This window comes from Schistocerca americana, chromosome 6, assembly GCF_021461395.2.
Source record: "Schistocerca americana isolate TAMUIC-IGC-003095 chromosome 6, iqSchAmer2.1, whole genome shotgun sequence".
NCBI lineage: Eukaryota > Metazoa > Arthropoda > Insecta > Orthoptera > Acrididae > Schistocerca > Schistocerca americana.
This window is the reverse complement of record NC_060124.1, coordinates 152116707-152142586: the sequence shown is the minus strand read 5'-3', so window position 1 is coordinate 152142586 and position 25880 is coordinate 152116707. Positions and strand designations below refer to the sequence as shown.

Below are 25880 nucleotides of genomic sequence, written 5' to 3'. Positions count from 1 at the left end.
AAGTGTTAAAAGAAAAGAAAAAAATCCTTGACGTCTATATTTATGTGCTGCTCCATGACTCTGTTGTCAATATCGTTATTCTTGGCTTGTGTGTAACTTCTGTTTTTTCTTTCAGTAAATATGGTTTTTATTCGTATCCAGGGTGTAATTACAAAGCTAATAAAATGTTTTCTTGCCTTTAAATAATATTGTTCATCAGAAGTCTTTCCCAAGAACATTTATGATAGACACATGAGCAATTGTTGTACACTCTCTCCGTCCGATTTTTAGGGAACACACAGTGCAAACGTCTTGATTTATCTGAGTTTTGCCGTGCCACGCTGAATAAAACACGATTTTTTGGAATGATGTCGTTCTTCGAAGATATTCAGGTCGACCACCGATACTATAATCGAAGGCATTCAGATAAATAACGTCTTTGCATTTGTTTACAGTGTTTCACTACGGTATTGCCGCGAAATATGAGTTGTGATGATGTCGTAGAACAGTTTTATGGAGTTTACCTGTTATACTGCATGAACCCGAAATATAAAGGAAGGACGTATATTGGCTACACAGTGGATCCTAATAGAAGAATAAAACAGCATAATAAAGGAAAACAAGCAGGTGGTGCTTGGAGAACAAATAATCATGGACCATGGTAAGCCACCATTTCGTGGTTTGATATCCAGTTTGTATGTATCTGAAGAAAGTGATTGACATCAGTAAATCCCGTGTAGTTTAAGCGTTCCATAAGTTACTTTAAACAATGTCTGTGCATGTATTTATAAACAAGGACAAGTGTGAATATAACACTAAAGTAATTGACACTGGTTTCTCGGATCACAAGGGTATCAAATTGAGTTTAAATGTCACATTTTACAAGGACCCTGTTATCAATAACAATTACAGAGAAAGGAGATTTATAAAAAATGACAGCATAAGAATTTTTAATTACATTACATTACAACTGGGGTAGTGAATCAAGTGGTGATGTCAACACAAATTTTCACTCATTCCTTGAAAGCTACAAACACTGCTTCGATGTTGCGTTTCCTATAAAAAGAGTCAAAACTAAACATAAAACCAAAACATGGGTTACACAGGGGATTAGAAAGTCATCAGACACACTCAGAAAGTTAAATAAATCAGCCAGGAAGAATGTAGCACTGAAAGCACATGTGAAATGTTGTAGAAGCCTGTACAAGAAAGTAATAATTGCAGCTAAGAAGCTTGATAATGATTCATATATTGAGAAAGGTAACAACAAAATGAAGTCAACTTGGGAGGTAATAAATAAAAATATAGGTAGACACAAAAGAAAAGATAACAGCTTTGTCATTAAAAGTGGGGGTAAAACTGTTAAGGACCCACGTCAGATTGCCAACATGTTAACAAACATTTCACAAATATAGCCATAAATTTAATTAAAACTAAATGCAATTCCAATAGCAAGGTAAAAATCCCCATGAATGACATGACAATATTCCTTTATCCAGTAAATGAATCAGAGGTACTAAATGCTATAAATAAGTTAAAAAATAAAATGCCATGTGGGTGTGATGGGATTCCTGACAAAGTCATTAAGCAAAGTGCAAGAAACATAGCCTCACATCTCACTGAAATTATAAATGAATCTTATATGACAGGGGTGTTTCCATCAAAACTTAAAATGTCAACTATAAAGCCGCTTTACAAGTACGGTGGTAAATATGATGTTAGTAACTTTAGGCCTTTATCAATGTTGTCGGGTTTCTCAAAAATAATAGAAAGGATAATGTATCATAGACTATACAAGTTTCTTATTAAGAATAGAATATTGGTTAATGCGCAAAAAGGTTTCCGTAAAAATAAATCAACTGAAACGGCTATCTTCAATTTTTTGCAACTTGTTCGAAATTCCATAAATAGAAAGGAATTAAATTGTGGATTGTTTTTAAACTTATCAAAGGCCTTTGATGTCTCCGACCATAAGTTACTGCTTAGGATGTTATATGCCTATGGGATACGTGGAGTTGCCCACAAATAGTTTGAATCATATCTGTCGGACAGGTATCAGAAGGTGGAGATAAGCCATGCAGATAGGACGTATTCATTTTTTGTACGGAGTACCCCAGGGATCTGTATTAGGGCCATTAGTGTTTTTAATATTTATCAATGACCTACCAAGTCAACTATCTGAAGCAGAGGCAGTACTGTTTGCTGACGATACAAGTTTGTTTGTTAAAGCAAATAGTGAAGCTGACTTACAGGAAAAAGTCACATTAGCAACAGACGAAGCAGACAGATGGTTTAATGAAAACTGACTCATTGTGAATGCCAAAAAAACAACGTGGATCAACTTCAGACATATTACAAATAAAATAAAAACTAACCTTACAGTAGAAATGGGTAAGTGTAAGATTGAACAACCATCATACACTAAATTCTTGGGAGTATGAATTGATGAACACTCAAGATGGGAAAAGCATGTAATATTATTGAACAAAAAATTAAGTCAAACATGTTATATATTTAGAATGCTTAAAAGCTCATGTAATATTAAAACAGTGTTGTGTGTTTATTTCTCATTCATGCACAATTTATTAAGATACGGTGTACAGTTTTGGGGGAGCAACAGTCTAACAAAACATTCATTTAGACTACACAAGAAGGCAGTCAGAATAATGAAAGGTATAGGATATAGAGACTTGTAGGCATGCTTTCAAAGAATTAAAAATCATGACACTACCATCCTTATACATATATGAAAGCATGTGTTTCTTAAAAGAACATGAGGAATTTTTTACATTAAACAGAGAATTTCACAACTACAAAACAAGGAATAGGAATGATTTCCACAGAGAAATTCATAAAACAGCTATGTATCACGAAAGTGTACTATACCAACCCAAAATCCTCCACAGTGCTCTCCCCAAAGAACTAAAAATAATACCAAAACTGCACATATTTAAAAAACATGTTATTGAGCAATAGTTTTTACAGTATTGAAGAGTTTATGAATCATTGACAATAAAAGTGCAGTTAATATTTCCCTGACATAATAAATATGTGTAATTGCTCACATTTAAATACTTGCTGTTTCTATGAAAGTGTGAAACAGTGTTAATGTAAGAATGGAAATAATCTTTAACGTGAGAATCACTAGCTTTTTTTTTTTTTTTCTTCTATGTTGTTATCATGCTTGTATATTTTAATGTTAATGTTCTTATAGTTCTATTAAAATTGTAATGTCTAAGTGACAAGTAAATTCAATTATAAATTTTAATGTGCATGTATTTTAAATTGTAATGTTTACTGACAAGTCCTATGTCATTTTGATGATGTACTACAAGGACGCTAATAAATTGAATTGAATTGCAGTAAGGCAGTACAGGTGACCCATACAATGAAGGCTTTCGTGAACAAATGCCTTAGTTGCTAATGAGCCTTCCGGTTTGTATGGCCATGGTTCATGAAACATTTCCGTTCCGTTGTTTTTTGTAACCATTTCAACTATACTCGTTATGTGCTTTGGGGATAGTTAATGGACCCTTCATTGTATTGTTCAGTTGTGGTTGGTCATATGCCCACTTACCTGCTGTGAAGTGTCAGGTGGTGTGTATTTCAAGTGAGTACTTGTGATGAGTGCTTTGTTTAGTGCTGTAAGTTTTCGTGAGTCAATAGTCGAGGATGAAATAATGCCTACAACGTTATTATAGAAGCAGTGGCCTCACTGAGTTAGAGCACTGCCATAAGTACTAAATGTTCCCATTAACTGAAAAACAGCAAAGGCGTTTCAGATTTAACACAAGACATTGGCACAGAGTTTGACAATTCCCATTAAATCATATAGGCCAACTGAACGAAACTTTCTTCCATGGCTAGTATTCCAACTGGGTACCTCGACCTTGCATTGAGGAAGGTGTGCAGTGGCTCATTTGACCTGATTCCCTCCCCCCCATATCCGCATGATCCCAAGAATCTAACAGAAAATAAAATTAATTTCAAACACAATGTTTAATCATATTTGCTGGGCAATTCCTACTTTATAGAAAGAGTAGCTTAAGATTAATGTTAAGACAGTCATGTAAGTTACCATATTTTTCATTTACAAAGTGTGTTATAATTTTACACATAGTCAGAGGTTGTTTTTATGGGCCTTGGAATATACCAATAACAAACCAACTGCAGTCTGGTTTGTGCACAAGTTTTAGATAACGTCTGTCCTTGTATTTTCGGCGTAATGAGTTGTAAAATATGCTGAAATATAGTAATAATCTTAATGACTTAATAGCCAGTAAAAACTGTAAATTTATGGATTACATTGAATAGTCCTGCTTGAAACTCCAGTTCTATGGGAAAATTTGTTGTATTTTAACAGTATCATTCATAAAAACTAGGCCCATGTTTATTTTATTTATTTATTCCATATTCCATTAATCCGTATTATGATACATCACAAGGATGAGGACCGAGTCATGATTACATAACACAGATATAATACATGTATATAAAATGACAAAAATGTACCATAAAATGATGAGTAAAATCAAATCAAGGGTATAGTTCAAGTAACATAAAACAATTACTGAAAAAGAAAATATAGTACATTCTCCAACTTACAGTTAAGATGAGTTATAGCAAAACACATCAAAACAAAGTTTTAAGAATATAAATATCAATGGCAATACGATTTATAAAAAACAAAAACAAAAAATTGCTTTATCTGCAGGTACTCATCAAGAGAGTAGAAGGAAATTACCATTAGGTATTCTCTTAATTTATGTTTAAAAGTAGGTAAAACAATTAATACGAACTTTAATATCTGAAAGAAGCAAGTTGAAAATTTTTGTGACAGAATAATGAACATCTTTTTGTACAAGACTTAAATGTTTCAGATCCCTATTAAATCTTTTTTTGACATAGTATCATGATCATGACATTCACTATTAATTTTAAGAAGAGACTGGTTATTAGAAATATAAATCATCAAAGAAAATATGTATTGAGAGGTGGCTGTTATTATTTGTAATTTACGGAACAGATTTCTGCAACCATATCTTGGATGAACACCGCTCATGATTCTCACAGCTCTCTTATGTGCAGTAAATATTTCTTTGGCTAAAGGCTGGTTACCCCAAAATATTATGTCATATGACATAATAGAATGAAAATAACCAATGTAGGCAGCTTTGATAGCGTCCACATCACCAACGGGGCTGATTACACACAGAGCATAAGTTGCCATCTATGCAAGTCTAGGATGTGCACGAGTTTTTTAAATATTTAGAATTAGTCCATTGCACTTAAACCAGTGTAGGATGTCAACAAGTATGTCATTATATTTATTTTCTAGGTCATTGATGGTTTGACTTTCAAGCAGAATAGTGGTATCCTCTGCAAAAAGAGTAAATTTACACTCTGTGTCTGTACAAAGTGGGAGATCATGGATGAAGATAAGAAAAAGCAATGGTCCCAAAATGGACACTTAAGGCACTCCACACATTCATGTACCCCAATCAGATGAGACATCCATCATCGGCACCATTAATTTATCACCTTCTGTTATCTGTTTTGTAGATATGACTCAATCCACCTACCAATGCTACCTCTCAAGCCATCTCTAAGAGAATGTTGTGGTCTACACAGTCAAAGGCCTTTGACAAGTCATAGAACCTTCCAATAGGTGACATTTTATTATCTATTAACCCTAAAATTTCATTTGTGAGAGAAAAAATAGCCTGCTCAGTTGACCTACCGTTTTGAAAACAAAACTAGTTTCTGTTGAGTATGTTGTGGTTAAGATGTTCTACAGTTCTCTTACACATTAGCTTCTTCAATACTTTTGAGAAACTGCTTAGTAGTGATATTGAACGGTAGTTGGATAAATTGGTTTTGTCATCCTCCTTGAAGAATTGTTTCACAACAGCAAGCTTTAATCTCTCTGGCAACACCTTTCTGCATACACTCATTAAAACTGTGACACAGGACTTTGCATATGTGGTCACTGCAATGCTTCAGAATTTTAGGTGAAATGTTGTCAAAACCTCTGGAATTGTTATTTTTTAAGACCTTGATGGTATTTTTAACTTCAGTAATAATGACAGGGGCAATACAAATTGGGTCATATGTGTTGGGATTAGCTCTTTGTAATAAACACATAGCAGCATTTAAGGAATCCCTACCACACATGTTCAGCTGCAGTTAAGAAATAATTGTTGAACATGTTTGATACTGTTGCAAGATTATGAATAACCTCATCATTATAGCTTATCTGTATGGTATTAACATTCTTGTTACTCTTGCCACCTTCATAACATTTTAGACTAGGCTACTTTTATTTTGTTCTTGGATTTGTGGTTACCACGTATATACAAACAAACATGGCAGACATAAAAGTTGTGCACCGAGAATCATCTAAAACAAAGCCACACCATGGAGACCCCCCTCCCCTCCCCATCCCCCCCCCCCCCCCCCCACACACACACCCACGGCAGAGGAAATCATAATTATTGTGCCAGCAAGGTGGTTGTAGGCGCTGACAGGTGCGAGAAGTAGGCGCATTGGAATCTGCGGTGCAAGGGTCCCGTGGTTCCAGTGGCTGTGCAGGTGGAGACTTCGGCCAAAGACAGGTTGGTGAGTGACCACACCGGTTTCAGTCAATTAACAAACACAGTCTGCAGTCGTCCGCATAGGTGGATGACGAACGTGTTCGTACTGCGACGTAGCACACAGTAGGGGCCCGAATAAGGCAGCTGCAAGGTTGTTCACACAGTGTCGTCCCGCAGCATCACAAAGTTGCACAAAGCAAAGTCCTTGTGGACAAACACAGGCAGGTTGGAGTGAGGACGTGGAAGGGGGGGTGTGGAGACATGCGACGTGTGTACGAACCCATTCAACCAGAGCAGGAAGATCCACGGTAGCAGCTGACGGTGAATACTCAACGAACTTGGTGGGAAGGAGGAGGGGTTCACCATATAGAATCTCAGCGACCAAAGCATTCAAGTCTTCTATATGGGCCGAGCAAAGACCCAGCAAAACCCACCAGAGGGCCTCAGACCATAGACCACCATGCCACATAAGTGTGGCCTTGAGCGTGCGGTGCCACCATCTGACCAGGCCGTTCGCCTGTGGTTGGTAAGTCGTGGTGTGAAATTTGGCAAAGCCACAGAGTTCGCAGAGTCGTGCAAAGAGGGGGAACTCAAACTGCCGTCCCTCGTCGGTCGTGAGAGACGGGACAGCCGAAACGAGCAACCCACGCTGAGACGAAAGAACGGGCGATGGTCTCAGCCGTGATGTCAATAAGAGGGACCGCCTCGACCCAGCAGGTCATGCGGTCGATGGTCGATATGATGTATCTGTCATCCTCGGAAGGGGGAAGGGGTCCAACAACATCGTTATGGACATGCCGAAAACGCCCCTTTGGAATGTCAAACTTGCCCAATGGAGGTTGATTATGCTTGCTGACCTTGGTGCGCTGGCACAAGACGCATGCATGGGTCCAAGTGTGGCAGTCATGCTTCACGGCGGGCCAGACGAAGCGCTCTGTAACCAGCCACGTTGTGGCTCGCATTCCAGGGTGGGCCAAGCCGTGCAAGGCAGTAAAGACCCCGTGACGAAGGGGGTTAGGGACCAGGGGGCGGGGTGTGCCCGTAGAAGTGTCACAAAGGACAGAGATCATCGACCCGTGTAGTATATGGGGCTGGACAGAGTGTGATGACTCATTGTCTGAAATTCACTGTATATCATCGTCTTCGGTCTGAAGTCGGGCAAGCTCCTCCAGATTCAGCGGTGCGGCTAGCATGCGGATGCGGGAAAGGTAGTCCGCCACAACATTCTCCGCGCTGCAGATATAGCATGCTTTGGAAGAGTGTTGACAGACGTAGTCCATATGGTGGAAACGCCTAGGCGGAAGGTCCTTAGCAGGATTATGTATGGCATCCACAAGTGGCTTGTGATCTGTATAGATTGTGAAAGGTCACTACAGAAATGCTTAATCACCTCATAGATTGCAAGGAGCTCACGGTTGAAAGCCGACCAATTACGCTGTCTCTTTGTCGGTTTCTTTGAAAAGAAGTGGAAGGGTTGGGTGGAGTCACAGTGTTCTGTAGTAAAACAGTGCCCACAGCTTAGTCATGGTGTTAGTTGTGATCAGACATGGGCCTCAGGATCAGGCTGGGCAAGTGTGATGGCCTTGGCAAAGGCAGTTTTAAAGTTACCAAATGTGTCAAGCATGGGTTTGGTCCACTCCAACTTCCGTTTCCCAGTGGTGTTTTTGCCGAAGAGGGTGTTGGTGAGGGCCATTTGGATGGAGGCAGCCTAAGGAATATGGCAGCGATAAGTTAGCCATACCCAGGAAACGCCGGAGCTGAACATAATCCTTAAGGAGAGGGAGATCAAGTATGGTTTTGACATGAGAACTCGTCTGTTGGAGGCTATCGGCAGAGACAATATGGCCTAGGAAGGTCACTGATGTGGACCACAGATGAGATTTCTCATGATTGATCACCACACCATTGGCAGTGAGGGTCGAACGAACTGCATCGAGGTGAACCTGATGCTCCTCAATGGAGGAGGAAAAGATCAGTATATCATCTAAGTAAGCATAAGCAAATGGCAGAGGGAGCAAAATGGAATCAATGAACCGCTGCCATGTTTGCGCTGCATTTTTCAGTCCATAAGGCATGTAACAGTATTTAGAGAGGCCAAAGGGTGTGATGATGGCTGTCTTAGGGATATCCGGTGGATGCATAGGGATCTGATGGTATGCCTTGGAACAATCTGAAACAGAGAAAAATTTAAAACCATATAGTAATTGGGTTATATCCTGTATATGAGGAACAGGATAGCTATCAATAGTGGTGCGAGTGTTACGGGACCTGTAGTCCGCGCACATGCGTAAGGTGCCGTCCGTCTTAGGAACAAAGTGAATGGGAGAAGACCAGTTGCTATCGGAGGGGCAGAGGACACCCAGAGCAAACAGATTCTGAAGGATCTGCATGGCGCGCAGAAGTTTGGATGCATTAAGGCGCCGGTCACAGGTTCGAATCCTGCCTCGGGCATGGATGTGTGTGATGTCCTTAGGTTAGTTAAGTTTAAGTAGTTCTAAGTCTAGGGGACTGATGACCTCGGATGTTAAGTCCCATAGTGCTTAGAGCCATTAGAACCAGTAAGGCACCTGGCCTTATAACGTACAGGTGGACCGTCGGTGGTGCGAATCCTATGACAAGTGCCATTGTTGTTGGCTGATACTCGCATAGGAGGGTCAGCAATAGGGGTCAAGAAGCTATCCGCAGGCAACGTCGGTTCAATGACTTTGGTGAACAGGGGCGGCGTAGGCGGGGTGTCAGCTGTAGTCGGAGATGGAAGATGCGATGCAGGAGCGAAGCATGCAGATGCAACTTGTAGATTTGTCAGCAGCGGTGAGAAAAAAACAGCAGGTGGTGAAACACTCGACACAGGAACAGATTGGCGAGAAGACACTGTAGAGGCGTGTGATGAACCGCCTCGCTGCATGGCTGCAGACAGTTATGGTACACCGTTCATGTGGCAATTCAGCAGAGGCGATGTGGGTGTGTAAGGCATCATTTTGGGTGCAGTGATTGTCGATTTGTTAGCGCACGTGTGACAGATCGGAGAGCCATGTAGTAATGCACTTGACCAGGGAAGCACATGTGGAAAGTATAACCAAGGAGGCGGAGAGCGAAGTTGTGCTGCACTCATGTGAGTAGGGAACAGTAGAGCCAGATGCGTAGCAGCCTGCGGGTCTGCTGAAAGTTCGTGATGGTGTAGGAAATCCAACCCCATCAAAGGTTCATCCACATTGGCAACGTGGAAGGTCCAAGGGTAGATGTGAACCGGTGATAGGTGAAGAGACATCTTTACGGAGCCATGGACCACAATTGGGGGGGGGGGGGGGGGGGGGGGGGGGAGCTGCTACGATACTGTGCAAATTAGAACGCAGGTAACAGCGTAGATGAAGGATAAACCACAATATCTTTAACAGGAAGATTGTCCACATTGTCATTAGGGGTCTTGCACTGTCCATGTTGTGGCTGTTGTTGTGCTGCCACGCTGGGCGGTGACAATGTTGTTCCAGATAAGGTTAGGTGGCCACCAGTGTGGCCGGGCGTAAATAATTGTTCACTTTTAGCCAAATTCGAAGTAGGTACACTTGTCCATTCATGGTTGCAAGCATAGTTAATAGTGCCCATTACACTTGCACCGAAAGACACTAGTAGATTCGTTGTGGTGGAAACAATGTGGGCTGGCACACGAAGTTCCTAACTTACGAAAACAAGCACAGTATAACTTGCAATGAGATGATGGCGGTGTCGGGCTAACCACTGTGGTTATCATATATGGTTGGTAGGCAATAACACATGTTAAGTAATGAATACGCATTTATTAATCACAGGCACAATGAACAAACATGGCAGAAGTAAAAGTTGTGTACCGAGAATCATCTGGAACAAAGCTGTCCAACAAAAATAAGAGTCAAAGATAGGGCTCCGCGCCAGAGATGCCACAGATTTATCAATTTCTGACTTAATATACAAGTTCCTGGATTTGTTTACCACCCTTTTTAAAATTTTACAATATAGTTTATAATGAGACCTATCAAAGGGATAATTTGATACTGTTAGTGAGGCATGTAGCTTCCTCTTAGTCCTACAAGAAATTTTAATACCTTCAGTAATCCAAGTTCGTCTTTTTTTTTTTTTTTTTTTTTCCCCCGCCCCCTTGGAAGGCCATTTCAAATAAGAAGAAAATTCATTTAAAAAAAGGTTAAATTTAACATTAACATCTGATTTACTATACACTGGATCCCAGTCCATCTTTGCCAAATGGTAATTAAAGGCAGACATAGTTTCAGTGTTTGTAAGTCTGTAGGACCTATATGTGGGGGAGACTTTGTTGCACAAACTAATCTTATTGACTTTAAGAATTTGTCCATCATAGCCTGACAGGCCATAAATTACTTTGCTTACGCTTGCACTGTTGACTCTACTTTTGTCAATGGAAATATTATCTAAAAGGCTTACACAATTTTGTGTAACTCTAATGGGCCAGTTAACCATAGCAGTCAAGTTGTAAGAATTCACTAAATGGTCCAGCTCAGTCTTAAGGTGGTTATCAGTTAAGATGCAAAACTTCCCTGCTTTTTTTAATAGCATTTTCCCCCAAATGTGGGGTGGTCTTACTTAATATTCGCAGGAAATATCTACATTTCTTTGTGATATGACCGTACTGTTGCTGTTTGTTAGTTGATACTAAAATGTATGTACTGTACTTCAAAAAACTCTCACTTTTAAGTGAAGTGGTAATAAGATGACTCTCTTCTTTCAGGGAAATGGTACTAATTGTTCATGGTTTCCCCAATGACATTTCAGCTTTGAGGGTGAGTGTTACAAATAGAAGAATTAATAAGTTAATAAGAACTTCCATAACAATTATAGTATATGCTGGTATGTCATTCCCCAACATTGCACTAGGTGGGACGTAAACACCTATTGAAGTGGTTCGGGTGATGTAAAGTTGCTGTACATAAAATATTTTCCTCGTCTGTGAGTATAAGAATCATATTGTGCCACTAATTGTTTAAACTACAGGTGTAAGTGGTACTGCAAGAGTTGAATTGGAGAACTGATTAGTAGAAATAGCAGTGTTTTAATACGTAGCCTACCTATTCCAAGGTTTGTTCTTAAACTGACTCAAATTTATTAACATAGGATATTATTTATGTGCAGTAACTTTAATGTTGCAGTTTGAATGGGCTTGGCAACACCCAGATAGATCAAGAAGATTGCGCCACGTGTCAAGTAAAAGTCGGACAGAGAAAATGTATGACTACTGCCTTCGTGTTCTGTCAGAAATGTTACGTGTGGGTCCTTGGAAAAGACTTCCATTGACTGTTCGCTGGTTGAATCAGGATTATTGTAGAGATCTAAAGGTGAAATTGAGATTCTTTACAGATAGAACAATTACTTCATACTGAATGGCTATAGTGACAGATTTCATGTTTAGTTTGCTGTTTTGTTTCTTGAATAACTTAACTTTAGTTGTTTGCTGTTGCTTTTTGTAGAATCCTAAGGTTCAATTGATGCAATTCTCCTGTCTACTGTTTGTGGACTACTATTGAGAATGTGTTGAACCAAATACAAAGGGTAATCATAGTATTGCCACTTTGAAAAGAATTAAGTTAGCCAATTATTATTATTATTATTATTATTATTATTATTATTTTACCTGTCTGCAGGTAAATGTCTGCAGTTCTTATACACATTGGAATCCCCGTGCCACACTATCGTAGCACGTTTCTAGGAGAGCCAAGACAAAAATCGCAGCCCATCTCCACTTTATCAGAGGACTGCATCGTTTTTCTTGTCCCTCTGGTGATGTGTTGTGGTATTCTTTCATCAAAATTTCAGCGTATGACAGAACTCAAGATGTATATCTGCAAACAAACAATACATTACAAGGACTGTCCAGAAAGTAACAGATGTTTGGTCTATTGCGACAGTGGGATGGGCTACAGCCACCCTCTTGGTGCCATAGCATTCCTACACTCAGTACAGATCCAGCAGCAGTAGTGTGAGGTCTGTCTCTCTCCTACTTTGCCTCCTGTGATGTGTTAAAATGTGCACTGCAATAAAAACAATCCTGTCACCTGTGAAGTACATTCTGTGATTAGGTTTTTGTTGGGAAAAAACTGCTAACCGGTTGAAATTTATTGCGATCTTTGTGACGTGTACAGAAAAGGAATAATGAGTGGAAGCTGAGTGAAGCAATGGGGCATAGATTTTAAAAATGGCCTTACCATTGTTCACGATGAGGACCAAAGCAGTAGTCTTAGCCTTGTGACTGATGAAAATCAACAAATAAATTTGTGGAAATCGTCATTTCATTGTTAAGGAACTTTTGCAACATTTTCCCCAAATGTCATCATAGATTTAGGGGAATGAAATTGTGGCAGAGAAGCATGCTTACCAAAAATGTTGTGCTAGGTGGGCTCCCAAACTCCAGTTTTTGGAGGCAGATGTCTAAAGAGATGGTATTTCAGAACTTGTGCCACAGTGTGATAAGTGCCTCAGTTTTAATGGTGATTATGTATAAAAGTAGCTGGAGAATGTACCATTAAAAAGTATATAGTAAAATTTGATTTTTTCATATTGTTAATTATTCCAAAATGACTGTTATTTTCTGGATAGCCCTCGTAATTATGCAGCTTTAATTTTTTGAGGTTCATTTATGTGGATGATTTGGCTTTGGCCACTCAAGAAGTCTTGAAGCCAGTGAAGAGGTACTCTCTGCAGACTTAAATGCAATGCATGAATACTTCAGAAAATGGAGAGTAACTCCAAGTCATATGAAGACCAGTGTAAGCTGCTTTCAGCTTAACAACTGAATGGGCAATGCGAAGTTAGATATCATCTTAATTGCCAAATCCTCCACACCAAAACTTTCCAGAATATTTGGGAGTAACTCTTGATAGAAGCTTTGTAAGAAACACACAGAAGGCACTGTACCAAAGCTGTATAAGTGACTGTGAGGCACAACAATGAATGCCAAAGTACAAAGGGCCTCTAAAACAAACAGAAAGATTTATGTTATCAGCAAACTAGGCAAAGTAGTGGTATCATATCTCAAAGAGGAAATTGGAACTGTTAGCTCAGGTCACGAGCACGTAGAAGAACTGTGGATCAAGTTTAAAAGAATAGTTGACAATGCAGTGGACAGATATGTACCCAGCAGAGCAGTTCATGGTGGGAGAGATCCTGCTTGGTGTACAGACTACTGCATACTAAGTATAGAGGGCTATAGATAGAGAGATGCTGAATGAAATGCATTTGGCAGTTGAGAGCAATGTGTGAAGCCTTCAGTGACTAATGTCACAGAATATTGTCAAAATGTCTTTCTCAAAACCCAAAGAAATACTGATTGTGTGTACAGATGGTAAGTGGCACCAAAGTTAGTGTCCAGTCACTCATGGACAAGACAGACAGAAATAGCAAAGCAAAAGCAGAAATGCTTAACTCAGTGTTCAAATCTTGCTTTACAAAGGAATACTCAGGAGTATGGCCCCAATTTAATCCTCATACCACAGAAAAGATGAGTGAAATAGATATTAGTGTCAGTACCATTGAGAAACAAGTCAAATCATTAAAATGCCCATCAGCTGCTGTACCCAATTTGTGGCTGAGCTAGCCCTCCAGTTAATGGTAATATATTGTAAATAGCTCAAACAAAAATCTGTGCCCATTAGCTGGAAGAAATAATGGATCACACTTGTCTGAAAGAAGGGTAGCAGTAGTAGTCTGCAAAACTACTGCCCAATGTCCTTGACATTCATTTGCTGTAGGATCTCAGAAAATATACTGAGCTCAAACATGAGGTACTACAGACAGAACAACTTCCTCCGTGCCAACCTGCATGGGTTTCCAGACTAAATAATACCCAATTCACAGTTTTCTCACATGACATCCTGAAAGCCATGGATCAAAGCAGTCATGCGAGTGCAGTATTTCTCAATTTCTGAAAAACATATGACTCAGTACCACATCTGTGCTTATTTTCAAAAGTACAATCACATGGGGTGTCAGATGAAATATGTGACTGGATTGAGGATTTCTTGGTAGGGACAACAGAACATTTATCTTGGATGAAGAGTCGCCGACAGATGTAGAAGTAACTTTGGGTGTATGTCAGGGAAGTATGTTTGGTCCCTTACTGTTCATGTTGTATGTTAATGACCTTGTGGACAATATTAATTGTAACCCCATTCTTTTTGCTGATGATGCAGTTATCAACAGTGCAGCAAAGTCTGGATGAAGCTGCTCAAGTGTTCAGTCATACCTAGACAAGATTTCAAAGTGGTGCAAAGATTGGCAACTTGCTTTAAATGTTCAGAAATGTAAAATTGTGCTGTTTGCAACATGAAAACCACACAGTATTTTATGAATATAAAATCAGTGAGTCACTATCAGAATCAGTAAAATGCAATCAGTCTACAAGGGAAATTGCTTACAAATCACCCGTGCAACATGTCTAGAATATAGCTCAAGTATGTTGGACCCATCTCAAATAGGACTAATGGTTGATATTGCACACACACACACACACACAGAGAAGGGCGGCACAAATGTTCACAGTTTTGTTTGACCCAAGGAAGAGTGTCACAGAGATGCAGAAGAAACTTAACTGTCAGCCTCTTGAAGGCAGACAGAAACTGCCTTGAGGAAGTCTTCTAATGAAGTTCGAAGAACCAGCTTTGTATGACGACTCAAGGAATATACTAAGGTGCCCTACATCTCTCTTTCACAAGGGTCATGAGGACAAGTTTAAATTAATTACAGCATCCCCATAGGCATTTAAACTATCGTTCTCCCTGCACTCCATATGTGACGGAAGAGGAAAAAGCCCTAATAACTGGTACAGTGGGACATACCCTGTGCCATGCACTTCACAGTGGTTCACAAGAATATAGATGTAGAAGTAGAAGAGCTACAACACTATCATATTCTTCCTTAGGATTCCACTACTTTGCTGCTGGATACTGTGCTCCAGTGTGGCTTAATAATTCTCGTGTGAGAAAAATCCATGTTCAGATAGAAGCAACAATGAGGACAACAACAGATTGCAGCAGATCTTCTACTCTTGATTAGTTACCACATTGAAGCTACATTATACCACCAGATCTTCGAAGACAGGATGCCCTTCTCAAGGAATATGAAAAATTAATTAAAATTCCCAAACTCCCAATCCACTCTGATGCGCCTGCACTTACAAGGACCGATTAAAATGCAGGAAACCACCTCACATATTGACAGAATCACTGCAAGTAGTGGATTTCAACATATGCAGGCAGTGGTCAGAAATGTGGAATAACATTGCCCATGGGGAATATCAGACCACTGTAAACCTGACATGAGACCAAATGACATGGCCCCCCAAGGGGTCCACAACTCTTTTGTGGATACGTGTGTGGCAAGCACGGGGCCCCTAGCTAGTGCAGTTCTCCTTCCTTTCCGGGCTGCCCTACCCCCCTTCCCTATCCCTCCTCGTCCCCAATCCTTCCCCCCCCCCCTTACCTCCCCCACCGCCCCTTCACACTCCCTCTTCTTGGGAGTAATGTATCGGGCCTTCGTCCGGAGACGGACGTATGAAAACTCCAGAATCCTGTTTCCTTTGTTTTTCTCCATCCTCATGCTTTCTTTCTCTATTGTTCTTTCCCTACGTTTACTCTTCTCCTTGCTTTCATGCCCTTACTTCTATCTCTGCCTCATTCTCCTTGCCCTATTCTCCTTGTCTTCTTTTCCGTGTCTTATTCTCTGCTTCGGTGTTCAAGATTCTTTCTTCTATCCCTCTCTCTCTGTCCTCTCTTTTTCCTCCCTGTGCGTATCTGAAGGCCAACCCACGCGCTCGCACGCATAGCCTGTGATGGGGTAACGCGTAATTCCCCGCTCTGGGTAGACAAGTAAGGCACACATGTATCCCCTGGTAAAGGCCAGGCCCAGGGAGGCGTGATTGCCTGAGTTGCTACCTTCCGAACGTGCCGATTGGTCCCTCCGTCCGTTTCTCGGGAGGTGTGACCTGAGGTGTGAACAGTCACCTAAGGCAGGAGTGCCCTCTGAGAGGGCCCCCACAAGGAAGGAGCGCGCCATCGGAGACACTGGCTAACATGGGGGATTCATCCACAATGGATTGCTCTTTTTCTTCTTCCCTGTCTTCTGCCCAAAAAAGAAAGCTAGATGAAACTCCTGTTCTGAAAATTCTACCACAAGCACCGAAGTTTCTTGTTCTCACAAGATCTGACGGTCACGATTTCTCAACAGTCAACCCTTTCGTCATTCAGGGTGTAGATGCGATTGCAAGACCAGTGAAATCTTGTACTCAGTTGTGCTACGTTACTTTGCTGTTGGAGACAGAGAGCGCCTTCCAGGCCCACAAATTACTTCGAGCCACTCTCTTACATACATTTTGTGTACGGGTGGAGGCCCACCGCACCTTGAATTCGTCGCGTGGCGTGGTGTATACCAGGTCACTCGATGGACTAACTGTTGAGGAGATTCTGTCTTTCCTCTCCAATCAGGGAGTGACGGCCGTCTATCTGCTCATGAAAAGGGTCCACAAGGACCTCATACCAACCCAAACCATATTCCTGACGTTCGACAATGTGCAATTGCCTTCACGAATTAAAGCAGGTTATGAGATCATTTCTGTTTGGCCGTATGTACCCAGCCCTACAAGGTGTTACCAATGTCAGCAGTTTAACCGTACACGGCAGTCTTGTTCAAGTGCGGCTTAATGCGTCACCTGTGGCAGGGACGCCCGTGAGGGTGACTGTCCACCTCCGTCCCCTCGTTGCATCAACTGTATGGGCGACCATGCTGCCTCCTCTCACGACTGCTTCATCTACAAAGATGAGAAAAGTATACAGGAAATTCGAGTGAAAGAGAAGGTGTCAGCCTCGGCTGCTTGCCAGTTATTCAATAGCAGAAAGTCCGCTGTGCTTCCGGCAGGTAAATACAGTACTGTTCTCGCTTCTCCTCGGCCTACCAAAGAGATGGCTACACAGACATGCGATCTAACATTTAGCGATTCGGTCATCAGATCGGCCAGTGCTAAGATCGCCCGATCAACGTCTCCTCTTCCTCCCACCAACCCTAAGGCTCAAACATCATCTGCTACTGCTAAGACAAGGACCTCTACATCAGATGCTCGGACCTTCAAAAAAGAACCGACACGTGAAGATTTCTTGCGTGCACAAACTTCACAGCCATCAACTGTTCTTTCGACAAAACGTACTTCTTCAAAGAAGGCTCATAGAAAAAAGAGTTCTCCATCTCCGCCGAGGCATGTTTCTTCTCCTGTGCCACCCAGCAGTTGCCGTCCCCGGCCACCTTCAGTTTCGCCAGGCCGCACCACTGGTTGCCGATCATCTGGCCTTTCATTGGCAGAGGAAGCTGCCCCTCCTGACCAGCTCAGGAAGGTGGCAGACACAACTGTTCAGTTGATGGACCGTGACTCACCACCTATTGATTGCAGCAGAGGGGCCATCGAGGTGACCCTTTCTTGTTTCTTCTTTTTCTTTTCGTTTTCATAATGGCACTTCTTCAATGGAATATTTGCGGCATTCGGTCCAACCGAGAGGAACTAAAATTGCTCTTTCGAATGCACTTCCCGCTTGTTGTAGGTCTCCAAGAAACGAAGTTCTGCCCATGCGATCATATTGACCTGGCACACTATACCTCGTTTTGATCTATCCCCAGTGGCAGGTATTCTGGCTCATGGAGGGGTCATGTTGCTGGTTTGGGATGATGTGTACTACGATCCAGTCACATTGCACACAGATCTGCTGGCAGTTGCTGTCCGAATTACTCTCCACACTTTCACATTTTCCATTTGTACTGTTTACACTCCATCGTCATCTGGCTTTACTAGGGCAGACATGATACAACTGATTGCTCAGCTTCCTACACCATTTTTGTTGATTGGAGACTTTAATGCCCACCATCCCCTGTGGGGCTCTCCAGCATCCTGCCCAAGAGGCTCCCTCTTGGCAGACCTTTTCAACCACCTCAATCTAGTCTGCTTAAATACAGGTGCACCTACCTTCCTTTCGGATGCAACGCATACGTATTCCCACTTGGACCTCTCAATATCCACTATCCACCTTGCACATCAGTTCGAGTGGTATGCTCTGTCTGACACATACTTGAGTGACCATTTCCCCTACCTAATCAATCTCCTGCATCATGTCCCTTCTCCACGTTCCACTAGCTGGAACATCTCCAAAGCCGACTGGGGGGCTTTTCACCTCCCTGGCGACCTTCCATGATCAAAACTTCTCCAGCTGAGATAGTCAGGTCGCATACCTCACGGACGTTATTCTCACTGCTGCTGAATATTCCATCCCTCGTACTTCCTCTTCTCCATGTCGAGTCCCAGTCCTCTGGTGGACTACAGCATACAGCGATGCTATTCGTGGTCGGCAATGTACTTTACGTACGATGGCGAACTGTATCAGTTACAAACGACTGCGTACACAATGTTGTCGTGTTATCAAAGAAAGCAAAAAGGCTTGCTGGGTGGCTTTCACCAGCTCTTTCAACAGTTTTACTCCTTCTTCGGTTGTCTGGGGTAGCCTATGCCGGCTATCTGGCACCAAGGTCCACTCCCCGATTTCTGGCGTGACTGTAGCGAATGAAGTCCTTGTGGATCCTGAGGATGTCTCAAATGCCTTCAGCCACTTTTTCGTGGAGGTTTCGAGCTCTGCCCATTACTACCCTGCCTCCCTCCCCCGAAAACAAGCAGAGGAGGCACCTTCTTTCCAGTCTTTGAATCGTGAAAGTTACAATGCCACCTTCACCGTGTGGGAACTCGAAAGTGCACTCGCCCGGTCCCGATCCTCTGCTCTGGGGCCCAATGGTATCCATATTGAGATGCTGAAGAACCTTTCTCCTGCAGGTAAAGGCTTTCTTCTTCGCGCCTGTAATTGCATCTGGACTGAAGGTCATGTTCCCACACACTGGCATGAAGCAACTGTTGTTCCTATACCCAAGCCAGGAAAGGACAGTTATCGCCCCATCTCCCTTACCAGCTGTGTCTGCAAGGTGATGGAGCGCATGGTAAATTCTCGATTGGTTTGGCTCCTTGAATCTCGGCGCCTCCTTACCAATGTCCAATGTGGCTTTTGTCGGCGCCGCTCTGCTGTTGACCACCTAGCTATCTTGTTGATCTTCATTATTAACAACTTTTTGCGTAAGTGCCAGATGGTGGCTGTGTTCTTCACGGTGGCTGTGTTCTTCGATTTGGAGAAGGCTTACGACACCTGATGGAGGGCAGGCATTCTCCGCACCATGCACACTTGGGGCCTTCGTGGTTGCCTCCCTCTTTTTATTAATGCATTTTTAATGGATCAAATGTTCGGGGTACGTGTGGGTTCTGTTTTATCAGATGCCTTTTGCCAGGAGAGTGGGGTGCCCCAGGGCTTCGTTTTGAGCGTGTCCCTTATTGCCATAGCTATCAATCCAATAATGGATTGCCTTCCAGCTGACGTTTCAGGCTGCCTTTTTGTGGATGGCTTTACGATCTACTGCAGCGCTCAGAGAACATGTCTTTTGGAGCGCTGTCTTCAGTGTTGTCTATATTCCTGGAGTGTCGCTAACGGTTTCCATTTTTCTGGCGAGAAAATGGTCTGTATGAACTTGTGGCGTTACAAACAGTTTCTTCCACCATCCTTACATCTCGGTCCCAGTGCTCTCCCATTCATGTAGACAACAAAATTTTTATGTCTTACATTTGACAGCAAACTTTGCTGGTCTCCACATGTGTCTTACGTGGTTGCTCATTGTACCTGTTCCCTAAATGTCCTCCGTGTTCTCAGCGGTACGTCATGGGGAGCAGATCGAATGGTACTGCTTCGCTTATATCGGTCCATTGTCCGATCAAAGCTGGATTATGGGAACTTTGTCTACTCTTCTGCCCGGCCGTTCATCTTACGCTGTCTAAACTCTATCCACCATCGGGGGTTACGTCTGGTGACTGGAGAATTCTACACCAGCCCTGTTGAGAGTCTGTATGCCGAAGCTGCCACATTTCTGCTTAACTGCCGGCGCAATATGGTGCTTTGTCGGTACGCCTGCTGACTGATGTCAATGCCTGACCACCCGTCATATTTCTCCTTCTTTGACGACTCTCTTGACTGCCAATACAGGCTGTATGTCTCTACTCTGTTACCTCCTGGAGTTCGCTTTCGTTGCCTGCTTCAGCAACTTGATTTTACCCTCCTTACGACTTTTCGAGTGGGTGAGAGCCCAACGCCACCTTGGCTCCAGGCTCAGGTTCGCGTTCACCTTGAACTCAGCTCGCTCTCAAAGGAGAGGAACGCGGATTCGATATACCGCTCGAGGTTTGTCGAACTTCGTTCGAGGCTCGCTAATAACGTCTTTATGTACACAGATGGCTCCAAGACTACTGCTGACGTCAGATGTGCCTTTGTCATTGGAGATGATACCTTTCAATACCGACTCCTTGACCAGTGTTCAAGCTTTACAGCTGGGCTTCTTGCACTCTGTAAGGCTGTTCAGTATATCCGCCGCCATCGTTATTCTCCCTATGTCATCTGCTCTCATTCTTTGAGCACCATTCAGAGTCTCCGTGACCCATATTCGGACCACCCTCACATGCAACGAATTCAATGGTCCCTTCAGTCGCTAGCTGATACCAACGCTCGTGTGTGTCTCTTTTTTTTTTTTTTTTTTTTTTTTTTTTTTTTTTTTTTTTTTTTTTTTTTTTTTTTTTTTTGTGGATTCCTGGCCACGTTGGTGTGCCTGGAAATGAAGCTGCTGATGCAGCGGCCAAGGCTGCTGTCCTCCTGCCTCGGATGGCTTCCTTTTGTGTGCCATCAACTGATGTTAGTGGGGTTCTTTGTCAGCGTGTTTCATCATTGTGGCATGAGGCTTGGTCCTCTCTCCATGAAAATAAGCTTAGGGCCATCAAACCGATCCCGACGGTTTGGACGACCTCCTCACACCCTTCCCAGTGAGAGGTGGTCATTTTGGCCAGGTTTCAGATTGGGCATTGCTGATTTAACCACCACTACCTGTTGTCTGGTGACCCTGCCCCGCAGTGCCCCTGTGGTCATACATTGACGGTGCGCCATGTTTTATTGTCCTGTCCCCGTTTTATTCACTCTCATGCTGTCCTGTTTCTGCCGTGACCTTACAGGAATTTTTTGCTGATGACACTCGAGCAGCTGCTCGTGTCCTTAGTTTTATTACATTGACGGACTTGTCCAAAGACATCTAATTCTTTTATTTTGTTTATCTGTGTCTTTGTAAGTACTTTCTGGTGTTGCCCCCTCGCATTTTTCTACGCTATTAGTGTACTAATGTTTGTGACTGCGCGCTTGGAAAACAGTAGGATTCATATAGGCCATGGCATCTTTATAGAAACTCTCCATTGGTCGGGAAAGACTTCTCATTGTGACTGTGGCAGCAAACATCAGATCAACAAACACATTGTGACAACCTGCAGCAGATGAGCTACCCTGTAAATCTAGATTATTTCTTTGAAGTGACAGAGAAAGCCTTTGAATGGATTAAAAACTTAGATATTAATTTGTAGATATATTTTTTTTTAAATTTCACTATTCCTGTACATTAGTTGCACTTAAGTTTATATTGTCATGCACTGAAAAATAACAAAATTTCTTGGGGTGATAATACTTTGAATACCCCTCATATGCAGTGGGGTTGGGTTAACTGAAGCGTTAGATACCCCTTTGCAACTGGTTAGACTATGTATCTTATAGCATATCAGTTAGAAGCCTAATTTTGCCATGCTTGTCTGTGACGTACATCAGAATATGTGTTGAATGTTTCTCATTGATTCTTGTGTTATTGCATAAGAAGGAAATTTCCTTGAAGGTTCTAAGTGGCCTCCCCAATCCCTTGCCTACACTTGAATAGTATCCTTCTTTTCTGAAGAAGGAAACTGGGTCTCTTACAGTTACTTTTGCAGTTTCTTTATCTTTTTGCATGTCTGTTGCAAATACTGAGATTTGTACTTCCTGAAGGTAAGTACTGGCCATCCTAAATGATTCTTTGTGAACTTGTTAGACATTTCACATATTAGTTTATTCCTCCCATTTCCAGAAATTTTGTGTTAAAGGAAACAATTAACGTGCAGATGTTTGAATAGAGTGTAAAAGTACTATTTTTTTACTTGCTGATAGAGCAGTTTAAACATTTAAGAACAACAAATGGTTCATTTAGCACATACTTCTCTTGTGGTTCAAGCTGTACTTTTTCTACCCGTGTCTTCCAATTCGGAAACAACATTCTGCTGAAGTTGTTATCAGTTGCACACTGTGCATGTATTTAGTGAAATCAGAGAGAGAGTGTAGTAGAATTGTAAACATAAATAATCCAACTGTAGCCTACATATTCCAGTTTTGCAGAGACTGCTTTCAATTAGTGAACCAAGAACAATTTTAGGAATACAGTTACTATTATTCAGCAAAATTGGTATCTGATTTCATATAGTTTACTTTTCCTCTGTAGACCAATGAAAATGGTATTAGACGTGCCTACATGTAGTTCAAAGCCAAATGACTTGTAAATAAAAATTGTATAAAGCTTTCATAACACAAGTATGGAATGTAAAGTTTTAAGATAAGCATGAGATAACTTGTAGAAAAATGTGAATTAAAAAGTGGAGACTTTTAGATGTGTGAAAGGGAATCAAAATATAGGTGGCAGAACAAATGTTATAACATCTTTATTATATTTTGGTTAATTGCTTCCTTTTTTTTCTTTTTTATAGGCTGTTCCACCTCTGCACATGCCAATGTCATATGGACCAGTTGTGAGTGCCAAAGTAGTGAGTGCTGACAAGGCGTCAGATCCAGAGAGCACACTGCCGCTGTGTTTATTCTGTCATGATGCTGTCTCTGATGCCAGCAGCCTTTCTTGTGTTACTCCAGGATGCCCCTTGATTGCACATATTATTTGCCTTGCTCAGCACTTCTCACAGCCTGGCCAATTATTGCCTGTGGAAGGCAATTGCCCATCCTGTAAGAGCAGCATGTTGTGGGGGGATCTAGTACGTAAGAAGAAGGGATGCTATAGTAACCTGACAGCTGCTCCTGACCCTATTTCGATCATTGATTCTCCATAAAGCTAAAATCAGTTGTGTGGAAAATATGAGAGAATTCACAATATCTTTCTTTCTGACAAGTGAGTTTCGTATGAGTGCATAAACTTCTGCTTCTCTGTTGAAATGCTCAGAAATAAAATAAAGATGAGTGTTTAGTGAATCAATGTTTGAAAAGATATTTTAACTTGCTGAGAGTTGTGCGATGTGTTCATCTTGGATTAAAATCAAAGACAAATGCTTAAGTCTGTGGAAAACTTCTGTAAATGCTGGTCGTGGAAGACTACATTAGAGTTAATATACTTCTTGTAGTTTCAAACATCTTTCCTTTATGTCATATGCGTATCATCCTGAATCCATCATTTTCTTTCATTTGTAGAAATGGAAACATAAAATTACTATTACTGGCTGTTCCAGCTTTGGCTGTAGTTATGTGATTGATGAATTATCTTAGTACCGTGAAGATGGGACACTGCCTAAACATGCAATAAAATTTAAGTAATATCACAATAAAATAATCATTTTGTGTCATCTGTCAGTCTTAGAATTAGAAAATAAGTTGAAACTGCCTGCTATGAATTATTACTTTATGGAAATGAAACTGTAAATAAATTAGGAGTAAAACATCTTAGAGAATTTTAGCAGAAGTAAAACACTTCTAAGAAGGTTTCTTATGATACTCTTGTCATGTGTATAGACAGTTGCTGCTGTAAAGTTGTAACTCTTTAACGAAAAAAATAGTTACACCATGAAGTAATTGTTTAATGACATGGTTTCCAGACTGCACAAGAAAGATCTAAAAGGACCATGATACACTACACGTAGACAACTTGAGGATAATTGAACTGACTCTCAATGGTGAAGGTTTATTTTATTGTTATTGTTTGTTCCATATGCACACACCACACGCCTGTACCATCGCAGACAGCTTTCTCGCATTTTCTTCTGGATTGGTGCAATCCTAAAATGTTTCGTGATAATATCATTTGAAACGTGGTCCAATCGAATGATGCCACCTGTCCATCTAAGCAACCTTATATCCATGCCCCTCGTTTGTCAGTCCAGCTCTTTTGTAGCTGGCCAATGCTCAATGCCATAGAAAGCAGTGGGATGGATGACAGATGATCCTTCATCTGACGATCTTAGGTGACTCCTGCTGTTATCCACCACTTCATCCAGGCTGACTGGATTCTTGTTGACATCTTCTGCAAGCTGGCCATCAGTAGAGATTGCTGATTCGAGATACTTAAATTTTATTATTCATGGTAGTCCTCCTCTGTCAGTGTTGATGGTCCCAGCGTCCTGTGGATCTGACGTTATGTACTCAGCTTTCTTTTTGTTTAGCCATAGGCCGTATCGCACAAGTCAGTCATTCTCCTCTTGTGTTTGGTGCTAAAGATCAAGCTTATTCTCCGCAGCCAACATGACATCATCAGTGTGGAGAGGTGCCATATTCGTGTCGTTCAGGTCTGATGTGGCAGTGTCCATCACAAGAATGAACAGCAATGGTGATAAGGCTGATCCTTGGTGTTCTCCTACTGTGATGCAGAAGTAATTAGACACTCATGTAGCCACTTGGACATGGCTACTTGGTTCAACAGAAAGAAGCTGTAGTCAGTTAACAAGGTACTCTGCAATCCAAAGTTTCGAAGCGCTTGCCAGTTAAGATCATGCAGTACACAATCAAAAGCCTTTTTGAGTTCTATAAAAATGAGGTGCAGTTATTTGGATTGCATCAGTCTTGCCACAATTTTTCAGAAGTCCGTCTTGGTTTCTAGTGATTTGGGCTAGCTAGTTAATCCTTTTGTTGAGGTTCAAAGATCTTAATCACTTGGCTTAGTAGTCTGACCAGGTGGTAATTAGAACACTCAATGGGGTTGCCTTTTCTTTAAAAAAAAAAAAAAAAAAAAAAAAAAAAGATTGGAACAGTCATGCTTTGCTACCTGTCTTCAGCTATTCGAACTTGTCTGATCTGGTTGAGAAGATATATCAGCCAACCTGCCACGTTCCATTTTTGAGAGCACCATAAATCTGCTGGAAAATCATCAGCACTAGTGGCTTTTCCTCTCTCCTTCTCCTTCAGAGTAATCTTGACTTTGGTAGCATTAACTTCCTTGACTGGTCCTTCAACAGCTGACATGATGGGTATTGGTGGATGGGGAAATTGCTTGGGCGAAACTGTCTAAAAGTAGCTCCACCAGCATTCCCTTGCTTTTTCCAGTTGATCAGTAGCTCACCCATTTTGTTGTGACATAAAA

The 25880-nt window shown here is 41.6% G+C and overlaps 1 protein-coding gene across 1 annotated transcript; it reads left to right on the top strand.

The window, feature by feature from the left end:
* The first annotated feature begins 435 nt into the window (after positions 1–435).
* LOC124619613 (structure-specific endonuclease subunit slx1) lies at positions 436–24226 on the top strand. The gene is made up of 4 exons (XM_047146119.1): positions 436–640; positions 11311–11362; positions 11729–11914; positions 23293–24226. The coding sequence occupies exons 1-4, from the start codon at positions 462–464 to the stop codon at positions 23644–23646; spliced, it is 771 nt and encodes a 256-aa protein (XP_047002075.1). The 5' UTR covers positions 436–461; the 3' UTR covers positions 23647–24226.
* Positions 24227–25880: the final 1654 nt, after the last annotated feature.

Excerpts from the sequence above, each read along its gene's own strand:
- LOC124619613 (XM_047146119.1), top strand. The coding sequence starts at position 462 with ATGAGTTGTGATGATGTCGTAGAACAGTTTTATGGAGTTTACCTGTTA. Across the intron at positions 641-11,310 it reads ACAAATAATCATGGACCATG|GGAAATGGTACTAATTGTTC; the intron begins GTAAGCCACCAT and ends CTCTTCTTTCAG. Across the intron at positions 11,915-23,292 it reads ATTATTGTAGAGATCTAAAG|GCTGTTCCACCTCTGCACAT; the intron begins GTGAAATTGAGA and ends TCTTTTTTATAG.